Below are 13,773 nucleotides of genomic sequence, written 5' to 3'. Positions count from 1 at the left end.
GCGGTGAGAGATTCGCCAGACCAAAGCAGAGGCCTCCGTGATACTTCCGGCCCCTGTGGGGACGGCGGTAAATTTGAACATGCTTTAACGGGTGTGAAAACAATGTCGCTGTGCCGCAGCAAGTACGGGAGTCTAGACAAATATTCCAAATACCAATCACGGATCGGCGTAGAAAATCTCGAGATGTTGGCCCAGCCTGCGTGATCGGACTGGTTGACAGAGGGAATCCAACGTGAACGTTCAGGCAGACTAAAGAGAGTAGTTGAAGTAAAGACCAAACCTGTACTTCTGTCCTTCTGCAATAGCGATCATTCTGCGCACTTGGCGAGTTGTCGATCAGATCCGACCAGGAAATTAGTTGACATACTATTCCGAGCGAAGTGGGCGCTGGTTTGCTGCAGGAACGGAATCCGTCCTGCACTTTTCAGCTGACTCGTGTATTCCGCCACTTCCACGAGTTTGACTCCCAACATGATAACGTAGGACAAGCATATGGCATGCTACGGGAGAAAGGGGGGAGAAAGAAGAAAAAGAAAATATACAGATAAGGTACTACATATGTCTGTGACGCTGATCGGTCCATGCTCCCAATCTAGTTACATTGTCTCTATCCTTCCTATAGATCCGTCTGCCTATTACGGGTTTCGAACCCGGCTCGCCATATTTGTCTAATTAGTAGCACGCTCACTTGTATGTACGTACTCTGCAAGTAGTACGAGTGTCTCGTATTACTAGTAATAGCTATTCAGGTTGACCCCCACATTGCTGGTGACTTTTCAACAAAAGAAAAGAAAAACAAGAAAAGGAACAAGGGAGATAGACGTTCCGTGTAATGTGGTAAATGCATATACTAAGATTCCACAGTAATGATTCCCTCAAAACGCCTATGAAATCGCGCCAGGTTTAGAAAAACAAGTAGAAGTGGTAATGAAACATGGATCTAATCACGCAGCAGCCCCAAATCGCTTCTTCCTAGCCTCCATAGCGAGCCTATCCTTCTCACTCAAGCCGCTGCTGGCAGGCTTCTCATTGCTGCGTTGGTTTTGACCTTGGTTACGGTTACCCTGACCCCGTCGCCGGTTCTGGTTCTGGTTCTGGTTCTGGTTCTGGTTCTGATTCCTGTTCCTCCCACCGAAATCCCGTCGTTTGCCTCCCCGCTTGCCTTGATCATTCTCGCCGCGACCCCTCTTGCGGGCCTTCTCGCTGGGAAGTGCCTGGTCCAATTTGCTAACTCCGGTTGCAGCCGGTTCCTCAGGAGCAGCACCAAACCGTTTAGCCCTCTCAAGTTTTCTCTCCGCTTCTTCGATTGCGGTCTTCGAGTCTTCAGTAATGCCAAATTTTTCGGCACGAGCCTTACGCTTCTTCAATTCCTCTTCCATGTCGGTAACGGAAAGGCCCATGGAGTAATCGGGCGCTGGCTTCTCCTCAGCCGGAGCTGCCTCAGTCGTCTCGGCGGCCTCAGCAGGTGCTGCCTCCGTTCCCTCTTGTACAGTAGGGGCAGCATCCCCATTAGATTCTACCTTAAGATCATTTGTAGTGGCGGGGTTGGTGTCTTGCTGCTGGTTCGGAACAACGGTCGGGTTAGAAACAGCGCCCTGGCCACCTGCAGCGATCGCAGTAGCACCAGCCTCCGTTGACGGCTTCGCTGCAGCAGCATCTGCGGCAGGCACATCATCGTCCTCCCAGTCAATCACATCTTCTGCGTTATCGGCTTTTGCTGCTGGCGCTGCAGTCTGCGCCTTGCTGTTGTCATCCTCCTGGAGGCGGGCAACCATCTCCGCCTTCTTACCAGTGTGAGGCAAGGAGCGAGACTTGAGGATCTCCACTAGCTCGGCATTAGTCTTCTTGCTGTAGTCGGTGGCCATTTTTGATGAAATGGATCGTCAATGGTCGATAACGTTCGGAGAAGAGCGGCGATTCGTTGGGCGCGACAACCACTGGGCGACGGAGGAGATGAGCGGATGGCGCGGGTTCAGCGCGCGGGATTGATAAATAATATATTATTCGCCAGCAGTCATGCGATCATGCGACAAGTAGTATCGTTGATTCGGATTGGTACTGAAAAGTTAATAGATGGTGTAGCCAGAGGGCAAAATGGAACCGAGCTCTTGGTAGAAACGTCGCGTTGACGCGGTAGCGGACACCTGACCTATCTGCGGCTGACTTCCCAATCGGGATATATAGTCACGTGAATTAGTGTAGATTTCACCACTCAGACAGGCCTTCTGTCTTCTGAGAGGAGGAATTCCTGGTTACTCCCTCAGACACGGGATCTCGAAGCTGAACATCCGAATAAGTTCTACTGTAGTCACACAATATTACTGAGTAAAGAGGAAGGGGCTACGCGAGGACCGGTTAGCTCCTGTTGATGGCGGTGTCTCATCAGGAGGATTCCGTAGTTTGAACCATGCTTATAGCCTCCAATAACAGTTTGCCAACTGGACCGCAGAAGGCACTGCTATGATGAAATTGATCGCAATACGTTCGGATAGAGAATATGAGCTTATCGGAGCACTATGTGGGTAGCTGAACGAGGCGGGAAGCTGGAAAGAGAGTGATGACATGGCAAGCCGAGACGTGGCTGTGGCAACTCTCCATGCTCCGCGCCACGGCGCCACCGATATCATCGTCATGTGATCTATGAGCATTGTGCGACATTCATCATGGCTTTGCCAAACAACAACGGTCTACATTCATGAGTACCAAATTCTCCCCGTGACTGTAACTTACTTAAAGAACAAGACAGGATAATTGTGGCCGTCGCATCACTGCCACTTGTACGCTCATGATAATTAGCTTTGTCCTTGTGAGATACTTACAGGCGACATCACCCTAAAGGCCCATTATTCAATTGAGGTCCGATAGTAGTTACAAATGTCGACACCTTGTTGAACGAAAGTTTAAGCAAAGCTGTAAATCTGTTATTCCGAAATTATTTTTATATATGTTGCGCCCAAGGGATTGTTTGACCGAAGGAGTATGTAGGTCATAGGCATCTGCAGTTTCATGGAACAGATGAAGTTGTCATTATCGTTTTCGCTTAAGAGGTTTAGTTATCATCTATGATCTGGAAGAGCGCCAAATATTTTCTTAGGAGTGGTTCTGCTGCATCTACCAGTAAAGTGTAAGCTTGAAAGCTCCTTCGGTAGACTTATAACAAACGACAATATGCAGCACTGGGTGTCAGCACTAAAATCTCAAGTGCATTCACCAAGTCGGCTGTTATGAGAGCAAGTAGATCGAGTCTACATCTGTCAGATGCTACATCAACCGAAGCCAGCTCGGAGTTCACGAGAGCTGTTTCCCTGGTTGCTCCATTTCTAGACCTGTGTAGACGGTAGTATGACTAGGGTTTTGGACCACCCTTCACCAGTTCACATGAATCAATTGCAGACAGTCCAAGATATAGTTAACGTTTGGAACATCAGGGCAGGTCCTGTTTCACCTGTGCTAATATAAGGCTGGTAGTGCATTCCCTAAACATTCTTTTTCCACCATAACGTACTAGTACATACCTTGCATAATGTGCGTACTAATATATCTACTGCAGCAAAAAGAGTTTGACAATCATAACAGATGAAACGTCAGCCTCAATCATCTGGACACACACCAAATAAAGATCACCAGCCCTGGTTGGTAATAACCTCCACCTTAAAATGATCGAAGTTGTAGTTTTAGTTTAGCCGAGCTTTAACTCGGTAAGTCCCTGGAAGAGTTCCCGAGCCAGTGACCCACGTGCCGATTACCCGATATCAAGATTTTAATCTGACAGTCAAAGCAAGCCTTTTCGCTCCACTTTCGTTTCAGTCGTTTACATATCAAGAGAGTGAAAGATGGACAGATTCGATTCGAAACGGGTACTTGAAAGGAGATTCAAATCGAGAACTCCTTGGAGTCTATTTATGAGTTTTGAGTTTCGGTACCCCTGCATGGCAAGTCAAGTTAACCCCTTACATTATGGGATGCCTGGAGTCTTCGAGTCTTGCGTACCTTGTAATGTGGGTCATCGCGCAAAGATCGTTTCGGTTCAGTTGTGACTTTTCTTTTTCTTTTCTTTTTTTTTTTTTTTTTTTTGTTTTTTTTTTTTTTTTATAATACTAGGTTTTTGATATCTTTTTCAAGGTTTCCGATATAGCTCTTGAAAATCCCCCTGTCCGATACAAGATGTAGCTCTGCCGATTTTTTTGACCTGTTGCGTTGCATTGATAAGACATAACTAGTAATACTTGAGACCCCCCACTGAAATGGAGGCAATTACTCACTTCTCATCAAAGAAGTCATCTACTTCTACCTACGACTGATTATCAATATAGAGTATCTTCTCACATTCTCTAGCTTTACATGTGTTCTTGTTTACCTAATCTATCTTGATACTCCTGACAATCGCATGACTTTTTATCCAAGATAACATCTTTGAATTAATTATTTGCGGTACATAAGCACAAAATGACAGCCCGAGACATAGAAAGCAATCCGAACGAAAAGGTCCTCCCGCCGGGGGTGTACCGACGCAAGATCCCTTATTTTCGCATGCTCATCGATCAAGGTGCCATCACCCACGATGTCCTCCACTTTGACTACCCCGGTTCAGGAACGGAGGAGGATCCATATGTCGTGTCCTGGATTCCAAACGACTCCCGCAATCCCCAGCTTTTCGATTTTTCCAGGAAATTGACCATCACCCTGGTCGTCGCGTTTTCAACAATGATTGTCGCCTTGACATCGTCTGCATACAGCGGCAGTGTTGGGAGTATTGTGACATCATTCGATGTCAGCACGGAGGTAGCGACGCTGGGACTATCACTGTTTGTCCTAGGGTTCGCAGTGGGTCCCTTACTGTGGGCACCCATTAGTGAGGTCTTCGGACGCCAGAGACCCTTCTTTGCCAGTTTCCTGGCCATGGCTGCATTTTCAGCTGGCTGTGCCGGCGCTCAGAATATCTGGTCACTAGTGATCCTGCGCTTCTTCGCAGGTGCATTTGGATCTGCACCATTGACCAATGCTGGAGGCACGATATCTGATATGTTTACAGCTCGCCAGCGTGGTTTAGCGCTCAGTTTGTACGCTGCTGCACCCTTCTTAGGGCCTGCCCTCGGCCCAATCATCGGCGGCTTCCTGAGTATGAACGCTGGCTGGAGATGGGTGGAAGGCTTTCTAGCGGCTTCTGGAGGACTCGTATGGATCATGATGGCCCTCGCAGTTCCGGAGACCTACGCGCCTCTTCTATTACGGCAACGCGCTGAGCGCCTGTCCCACGTCACAGGCAAGGTCTACCGTAGTAAGATTGAGCTTGACAAAGGCAAAGTGACGCTTAGTGCCTTGCTTAGAAGGTCCCTCTCCAGGCCATTGGTGCTGCTTTTCACAGAGCCTATTGTCCTCCTCTTCGCCATCTATATCGCCATCATCTACGGTACACTATATATGTTCTTCGCCGGATTTCCCATTGTATATGAGCAGGGTCGAGGCTGGAACCCCGGAGTTGGAGGCCTAGCCTTCCTCGGAATCATGGTTGGCATGATAATTGGCATCATCTTCACTCTTCCCGCCAACATGCACTTTATGAAGATCCAGGACCGACTCGGTGGCTTCGCACCTCCAGAAGCCCGACTCCTCCAGTGCATGGTCGGTGCTATAGCCATCCCGATTAGCCAGTTCTGGTTCGCCTGGACGGACTACCCTTCTATCCACTGGATCGTGAGTATCATCGGCACGGCACCATTCGGCTTTGGCGTCATTCTCATCTATCTCGGCGTCATGAACTACCTGATCGACTCGTACACCATCTACGCAGCGTCTGTGCTGGCTGCCAACACCATCCTCCGATCGATATTCGGTGCCATCTTCCCCCTTATTACGGGATACATCTACGACGGCGTCGGTATCCATTGGGGGCCGTCTATTCCTGCATTTCTGTCGCTGCTGTGCACGCCCGCTCCCTTTTTGTTTTACCGTTATGGTGCTGGTATTCGCAAGCGGTGCAAGTATTCCGCCGAATCGTTCCAATACATGCAAAAGTTGCAAGAGAATGCGGCAAACAGTACCAACACGGAGACCAAGCAACCGGCCGTGCAGGCGAGTGAGAAGTCTACTGCAGAAACAAAATAGGCAGCTGTTATATCTGCCGACAAGAGCTGGCCTCTTAAGACTACATTATTAATTGTATAGGCGTATAGAAAAGTTGTTTGCACATATGTATATAGACCATGGGTACTAGAGACCATGCTTTTAGACAAAAGTTTAGATTAGACCGAATGAATAGATATAGGTCAATGACGTACTTTAGTCTTCTTCCTACTTTTTTTCTATAGACCGCTCTGTAGTGTTTCTCGTCACAAGGCAAGGCATCAATATACTGAAATATCGAGAAGACCTGGAACATATATATCTGGTTCTTGCTGAGAAAATAATGAAGGTTACCATTATGTAGTCCCGAGTGCCATGACGATAGGACTCTGATATACTTCAATCTCCCGGGAGTTTTAGCTAATTGTCCATGATAAAATCATTGCAACGCGTACCTAGTATACATTTATGCCATCGTGAATACCCCAATATAGATGTAAAATTAATGCAGGCTGTTCATTATTTATATCCTGTACATTATCATTACAAGGCGCTCGATATATATTTTGCTAACAAGCGTAGAGTATCATAAACTTTTATACATCCCAGACAGCGATGTAGACCATCTCCAATTAGCCGTACACGTCACCCCTCGTCCAATTGATGTCCCTCCTTATATCCAACAATCATGCAGGAATAAAAGAGAGAGATATAAAGTAAAACAATGTACTTCCCATATGACTAAGGTTCGAAGCGGATGTTCTCCGCATCTCGGACAAGATCCGCAAATCTTCCCCCCAAAAAAAGAGACGCGGGGCAGATCCGAAGCGGAACAGCCGAAGGGAAAAGCCATGACTATATAATCACCATACACGACCAACAACTATACATAACCTAATCTTCAAACCAATCCACCTCAATCAAAACTCACTACAATCAACTCCATTGTATTTAAGAAGACAAAAGCCCATAACAATATGGACCCCCAACAAGAAAAGAAACACATCGCCGCGGGGGACGCAGAATCCTTCACCACAAAAGTCCTCACAGCAAACGGCGTGCCGCTCGAAAACGCCACAATAATCAGCAAATGCCTGGTGCAAGCCGACCTCCGAGGCGTAGACACCCACGGCATAAACCGGATCCCCTCATACATGGAACGGATCCGGCAGGGCGTGCTGGACGCCAAGGCCCAGCCAGCCCTGAACCAGATCACGCCCGTTGTCGCGCAAATAGACGGACAGAATGGGTTCGGGTTCGTGGCGGCGCACATGGGGATGGCGCGGGCGATTGAGATGGCGCGCGAATACGGCATCGGGTTCGTGTCCGTCAAGCACTCGAATCATTTTGGCATGTCGGCGTGGATAGTGCAGCAGGCGTTGGATGCGGGGATGATGAGTCTTGTATTTACGAACTCGTCGCCTGCATTGCCGGTTTGGGGCGGGAGGGAGAAGTTGATGGGAGTTTCGCCTTTGGCGTGTGGGGCGCCGGCTGGGAAGGAGAAGCCGTTTATATTGGATATGGCGCCTTCGATTGCGGCGCGGGGCAAGATTTACAAGGCTGCTCGGCGGGGGGAGAAGATCCCTGCCGATTGGGCGTTGGATGGGGAGGGAAAACAGACGGACGATCCCAATCGCGCATTGGAGGGCGTTATGTTGCCGATGGGCGGTCCCAAGGGGTCGGCGTTGGCGGTTATGATGGATGTGTTTTCTGGGGTTTTGTCGGGGTCGGCGTTTGCTGGACATGTTACGGGCCCTTATGATCCGTCGAAGCCTGCGGATGTGGGCCATTTCTTGGTGGCTATTAAGCCAGATCTGTTTATGGGGTTGGACGACTTCAAGGAGCGTATGGATTATCTTTATCAGAGAGTGGTCGGATCTGAGAAGATGGCTGGTGTGGACCGGATTTACTATCCTGGGGAGATTGAACAGATTACGCGTGAGGAGAGAGTGAAGTCGGGGATTCCTTTTGTTCAGGCTGAAATTGACGCTTTGAATAAGGAGGCGGATAAGGTCGGGGTGGAGCATCTTGTCGTGTCATAGATTGCTTGGGTTTATATTGCAAGGCCTTTCATATCTGTAACATCATCTCTGGCTATTTTTAGGATTTTTAATGAAGATATAGTCTCCAGTCATTCAAATAATACCACAATAGTAGCATAATAACTAAGCAAGTGGTATAAACGACCGGTGATGAACAGTAAACAAGGATAAATGAAGTACAGCACATAGAATAGCAAAGCCAGGACCTCCATAACACAAACCGGTAAAGCAAGAACCAAACGAAGATACTTCTTCAACCGTAAAACCAATACTCGGCCGCATATTCCACCTGAAACGTACCCTTACGATTTTGGCAATTAGTTGGAGGCTGACCTCCCACAGTATGCAGGCGGTAAACTTCCTGAGAAACATATCAGCATCAATCTACAAATGACAAAACATACCCAACTTACCCTGATGCCAGTTCCGTTGACGGAGGTAAGCTTCAGCCAAGGCACGTTTATAGTGCTATCGTCGGGTGCTCCGCTACTAGCATTCTTTTTAGTTGCCATCCAGTCACTCCCACCAGCAAGTTGCAGATCGAAAACTGGCTGGCCGGCAGCATTAAACTCATGTTTTCCCAAGATGAATTTTGTCGATGACGAGGAGAGCTGGCTGCCAAGCAGGGCAAGGAATGGTAGTGTCTCTGAGTGTACTGCTCTCACGACAGGAGTGAAGTTGTGAAGAAGTGCTGGATTGAACGCAGCCAAGCAGGAAAGATCGAGCAGCGTTGCAACGGCACCCACTGCCTGGGGCGCTGTAGTGTTGGAGTTTTCTTGGCAAGTGTAGTTTTGGGTTCCTCGGCCCACCGTCACGTATTTGAGATGGAGGCCTGGGCTGGGGCCAGGGAGCGATCTATGAGGCGGGAGGTTGGTGGTGGTGAGAGAGCAGTTGGAAATGTGGGCGTTGTCGAGATGGAAGGAGATCTGGGAGAACGTAGTGGTGAGGTCGGGGAGGGAGGGTGAGGCTTCGGCATGGAGTATAGCAAGACAGAAGAGGAGTATGTTGATGAGCAACATATTGGATGGAAAGTTGCTTAACGTGAAGGAAGAGGAAAGTGACAGTCAGGATATTGAGGCTTGTGGAGAAGGACCCAGGGCTGGCAGTGTAGGGAAGTTGTTTGGAACATGGATTGCCGGAGATATACTCGCCTCATATATAGTGTTTCTGGGCTTAGGAATTCACTCTGACCCATTAACACATCCAACTCGCTCATAATTACCATTCCATAAACCCTCTCAGATCCCTTATCAAGTAATTGTGAATGAGGAGTTCACAGTTTATGCCTTGGCGGGTCTTCAACTTTGATAGTACTTTAGTGAGAAGCTCTACAAAATACTGTTCCATAGAGAGGCATGAATCTGATAGAACCTGTTGGATATGTACACTGCCTCCTTACATAGACCCTCACTCGCGAATAGCTTACCAAGCCAGAAATCCTTCAAGGCTAACCACAAGACACCGCATCTTCTACAGCCGCTCGGTGAGGATAGCAAGTTTTTTGGCTCTTTGTAGGTTTTTGTACTCTGATTTTCTATCAGACCCCTTTAGCTGAGTTAATTGAACCCCTCGGTATCGTTTCGACAATGTTTCTTTGTTCTTACTTTGCTACATTGCAAGTATGAGACCTACAGGTAGCAGAATTAGCCGCCGGATCCTCGCCTTTGTATAGAATTCATAAACGATAAAGAGCCGTGCATGAGACCTCGAGGAAAATGTGCCCCACCATTCCGGTTGATAATAAAGTTTTATGCACCGCAAAGCCATCAGAGGGCGCAGTGAAGAGCTGGAATGTTGGCCAGGATGAAAAAATATGCCGGAGACATAACCAACCGCATACGGTTGTTAAGCGCCGTACATCGACACGTGTCATGGATTAAATTGATACAATTACCTATCTTAGTAGACTCGGATAGAAGGGAATCTATTGTTGCTAGGCGCTTAGTGAAAGTGAACTCCCGCATGAAATGATGCTCGACATTCGGTAGAACGTACCTAATCCATCCCAATCAACTGAGACAGAAACTGAGTGACAAGTGTGTAAGGAGCGCTTTAGGTAGAATATTCTCTAACAACAGGTCATGAGATAGAGACAAGTCACCAGACTAGGATAGTCATCGGAGTTTCATCGATGCACGGCACAACCCTATGAGCTTCTACTTCCGCTGACCTGCATAGCTAGCTGTTACAGTGTGCATGCCTCATGACACCAGTTAGAACTTTTGCATGTCAGAAAAACCGTATGTTCGGTAAACCTCAGTGTAGATATCTGTGAATAGTGTTATCTAGCACTCCACCGTCTGTAAGGGTATCAAAGCTCGATTGAACTGGTATCTAATTATAAGTTGATAATATGTCATGACAATGTGTTCTAAATAGCCAATAGCATAAAACACACCCCCTCCTCTAAGGCTGCACTATCCTGAATATCAAACGTTTCTGCAGTAGTACAGGGGCGTCGTTAAATCTCGTCATCCTTGGTCTCTTTAACCAGATGGCCACTACTACCCTCATCGAGTTCCGTATAGCCGTTCATGGGTCGTGAGCGACGCTTAGAGCCGAGCATGGAAGTTTGTCGGAGGTGGCCTCCTGGAATTGGCTGCATCTCCAACTCCGGGTCTCGTGAGACCGTTCCTCCGCGTCCTAGGGATGACTGCTGCCGAGTCGTTCCTTCGGTGGTCCTTGACCGAGATGCTTCCCGCTCTCCACGGTAGAACCCGTATAAAACTGGGGCATTAGCTACAATTGCCGCGGCAAAAAGCTCCACAGATGCCCAGGTTGTACGGTTCACCTGCGCTGTGGAATGTTGGGCATTTTGAGGAAGACGGATGACGGTAATCACGACGATGAAAAAGCCAACAGCGAAAAGGGCCGCGAGTTGTAGTTTCCTGATATTTGCCGTGGTCAGTAGGTGAGGTTAACAAGAACCCGTTGCCAAAGCACGTAATCCTTGACGTGATCAAAAAATGCTCTTACTCCATTAAAGGCCTTTTGACCTTGACCAATAGTGGGACCGGCAAAACGATCAACATCAGATCCGTAACGATGTTTAGGACGCCTTTAATCACCCCACAAGCTATTAGCCTCTCTCTTGCCGGAGAAAACATCAACTTGAGTGTACCCACCTAGAACAATCAGCTGTAGCTGTGCTCGAGAGCAGAGTCCTATCGGTCTTCGTTAGTGAGCGATCCCGGATGTCCAAGGCAATAGGGCGCACGCACCAGGGTCTGGCAGCACAATCCAGTAATGGTCGAAAGGGTCGCATTCCGTGAAGGTCACAATCTGAACTGTCACGTAGGTGGCCGCAAATATGACGACATATGTGCCCAGGGTTATGCGTTCCCAGCTGAGGTTTCGAAGCAAATGACGGTACGTGTCGAGCAAGATGAACTTCTGAAGCCAGAGACTGAGATTCCTGGCGTCAGCTGCCGGGGTTCTTTTTTGTTCAACAGATTAAAAATTCATGTGCGTACTATGTGTTGTAGAAGACTCGATTAACCAAGGTGAACTTGCTCGCGGTTTCTCGACGGTAGATCTCCTCCGGGGTGAAGTGGTGCGAATATCGAAGTCCAGGCGACATGTTATTTGTGCCCCAGATAATAATGACATGGACGAGCGCCAGCCGGATCAATGCACAGAGAATCGCACAGAGCGACAGATAATCACCCAAGACAAATGCTTTCCCACGAATTTTCCGCATCACCAAGCGTATCGAGATTAACCCGACCGCACACCAGGTGAGAACCCATAGAGACACCAGAGTCGCGTCGTCCATGGTAGCTCTATCACTTGAGCATCATGTCGGCTGTGTTGAATGCGATCGAGTTCAGCAGCCGAACCTGGTGCGATCCTATATGAACAGATCGCAACTCCCGGTTGGCCTCGGTTTTTCACCATTTTTCACACTCACCTCCGTGCAGAGACCCAGTTTCAGGATTCCAATACGAAAACTTAATTCTTTAGGGTTCACTAGAAGTGTTAGACTGGGATCGTTCTTCTGGTACGTACTACGAGAGTATGCGCTAAGTTCCTTATAGCAAAGTCTGCATCCGCCTTGGGGCAGTTCTGGACGAATCATTTTACAATAAGAGTACAATTAATATAGGGGTAATTGTATGACTTACATTTTAGGGCCCACCAAAGGGAGATGTTCAGTTAACCTTACCTTTCATAGTAAAATGGGACGGAACCGGTGTCTCACTGCCACCACGAAGAGCTCCACTATTCCACCGGCAACCCGATGGTCTGATTGCTCTCTGCCGAAGATCCCCCGTCTTCTCTCCCAACTCGGATTGATTTTCTTTTTTTTTTCCTTCATATCCCTGTCAACTGTATATTCCAGAAGCAGCCAAGATGCGGTTTGGTAACGCCCTAGCAGGGATCTTGATCTCAATTACCGGCACCAATGCCGTAGCGCACACCCCCATCGTTTCCAACGCTGAGGTAGCTTATCACCGCAATTATCTGTACGTCGGGGGCCAGTATGTGCAGGACAACTCAGGCGGACATGTCTTCACTGATCAGATGTACGTGGAGAAACTCACTCCCACGCAAGGCGTGACCAAGGAGCACCCGATTGTGTTTATTCATGGTCAAGCGCAAACCGGCACGGTAAGCTTCAAAATGTCTCAACCGCGGAAAGAAAAGGCTGCTTGACTAACTCTGGGGCTACAGAACTGGCTGAACAAGCCCGATGGTGGAAGCGGCTGGGCTTCCTACTTCCTCTCTCAAGGCTACGAATGCTACCTGATCGATCAGACCTTCCGTGGCCGCAGCCCCTGGTTCCCAAGCAATGGCACCCTTAAAACCTACGGCGCTGAGATCTTGCAGCAGCGATTTACAGCCGCGAAACATTACATGCTCTGGCCCCAGGCCGCGCTGCACACTCAGTGGAACGGTACTGGCATGATGGGTGATCCCGTTTTCGACACCTACTACGCCTCGACTGTGGAGTTCTTTGGATCCAGCACCGGTCAACAGTATACCATGCAGGAGGCCGGTGCGGCGTTGCTGGACCTGATCGGTCGCCCGGTAGTTCTGCTCTCCCACTCACAGGGAGGTCTTATGCCATGGATCATCACCGATGTACGCCCGGACCTTGTCCACGCCATCGTGTCCCTGGAACCTACCGGCCCTCCCTTCCAGGAGGCTGTCTTCAGCAACACGTCTTCTCGTCCGTACGGTCTCACGGACATTCCCCTTACTTTTGAGCCCGCCGTGTCGGATCCCAAGAAGGACCTCGTGCGCCAGGTTATCCCCAGCAACTCCACTGCGCGGTCCCCTTGTGTTATTCAAGCCGATCACCCGACGCCTCGCAAGCTTGTCAACCTGCAAAAGGTGCCGACTATGATCTTGACCACCGAGTCTTCTTACCATGCTCCCTATGACTGGTGCACTGTCAAGTTCTTGCGCCAGGCTGGCGTGTCCACGGAGCATCTGCAGTTGGGTGAGATTGGCATCCACGGTAACGGTCACATGGTGTTCATGGAGAAAAACAGTGACCAGGTCGCGGAGGTCATCCAGACGTGGATTGAGCGCCAGTAACTGGTCTCTTGAGAAGGACTGTTGTGGCTAGTCTTGGCCCTGTTGAATGAATCCTGGCGGGACCAGTGAAAAAGAAAACACACCGACGTATAATCATGTATTATAACTCCTTCATTTATGAATA

General features: G+C 48.7%; 7 protein-coding genes across 7 annotated transcripts; 3 read left to right on the top strand and 4 right to left on the bottom strand.

The window, feature by feature from the left end:
* Positions 1-808: 808 nt before the first annotated feature.
* On the bottom strand, positions 809-2,138 carry BDV38DRAFT_35960 (SAP domain-containing protein). Its single transcript, XM_032063219.1, has one exon. It carries the CDS (start codon positions 1,863-1,865, stop codon positions 945-947), a length of 921 nt encoding a protein of 306 aa, XP_031916117.1. The 5' UTR covers positions 1,866-2,138; the 3' UTR covers positions 809-944.
* Positions 2,139-4,179: 2,041 nt separating this feature from the next.
* Positions 4,180-6,216, top strand: BDV38DRAFT_240903 (MFS transporter). Its single transcript, XM_032053953.1, has one exon. The coding sequence runs from the start codon at positions 4,447-4,449 to the stop codon at positions 6,103-6,105; it is 1,659 nt and encodes a 552-aa protein (XP_031916116.1). The 5' UTR covers positions 4,180-4,446; the 3' UTR covers positions 6,106-6,216.
* A 761-nt stretch (positions 6,217-6,977) lies between these two features.
* BDV38DRAFT_240902 (uncharacterized protein) lies at positions 6,978-7,497 on the bottom strand (the record flags this gene model as incomplete). The annotated part of the gene is made up of 1 exon (XM_032053952.1): positions 6,978-7,497. The coding sequence occupies exon 1, from the start codon at positions 7,376-7,378 to the stop codon at positions 6,980-6,982; it is 399 nt and encodes a 132-aa protein (XP_031916115.1). The 5' UTR covers positions 7,379-7,497.
* On the top strand, positions 7,480-8,135 carry BDV38DRAFT_240901 (Ldh family oxidoreductase). Its single transcript, XM_032053951.1, has one exon. The coding sequence runs from the start codon at positions 7,521-7,523 to the stop codon at positions 8,103-8,105; it is 585 nt and encodes a 194-aa protein (XP_031916114.1). The 5' UTR covers positions 7,480-7,520; the 3' UTR covers positions 8,106-8,135.
* A 223-nt stretch (positions 8,136-8,358) lies between these two features.
* Positions 8,359-9,124, bottom strand: BDV38DRAFT_280520 (DUF3455 domain-containing protein; the record flags this gene model as incomplete). Its single annotated transcript, XM_032059325.1, has 2 exons — positions 8,359-8,466; positions 8,519-9,124. The coding sequence occupies 2 exons, from the start codon at positions 9,122-9,124 to the stop codon at positions 8,359-8,361; spliced, it is 714 nt and encodes a 237-aa protein (XP_031916113.1).
* A 1,442-nt stretch (positions 9,125-10,566) lies between these two features.
* Positions 10,567-11,880, bottom strand: BDV38DRAFT_290810 (uncharacterized protein; the record flags this gene model as incomplete). Its single annotated transcript, XM_032061574.1, has 4 exons — positions 10,567-10,993; positions 11,082-11,163; positions 11,327-11,511; positions 11,579-11,880. 4 exons carry the CDS (start codon positions 11,878-11,880, stop codon positions 10,567-10,569), a joined length of 996 nt encoding a protein of 331 aa, XP_031916112.1.
* A 578-nt stretch (positions 11,881-12,458) lies between these two features.
* BDV38DRAFT_290808 (alpha/beta hydrolase) lies at positions 12,459-13,754 on the top strand (the record flags this gene model as incomplete). The annotated part of the gene is made up of 2 exons (XM_032061573.1): positions 12,459-12,716; positions 12,780-13,754. 2 exons carry the CDS (start codon positions 12,459-12,461, stop codon positions 13,647-13,649), a joined length of 1,128 nt encoding a protein of 375 aa, XP_031916111.1. The 3' UTR covers positions 13,650-13,754.
* Between the last annotated feature and the right edge of the window lie 19 nt (positions 13,755-13,773).

The sequence above is a fragment of the Aspergillus pseudotamarii genome (assembly GCF_009193445.1).
Source record: "Aspergillus pseudotamarii strain CBS 117625 unplaced genomic scaffold BDV38scaffold_13, whole genome shotgun sequence".
Lineage (NCBI taxonomy): Eukaryota > Fungi > Ascomycota > Eurotiomycetes > Eurotiales > Aspergillaceae > Aspergillus > Aspergillus pseudotamarii.
Note: the sequence above shows the minus strand (reverse complement) of the source record. Positions and strands in the feature narration are given on the sequence as shown.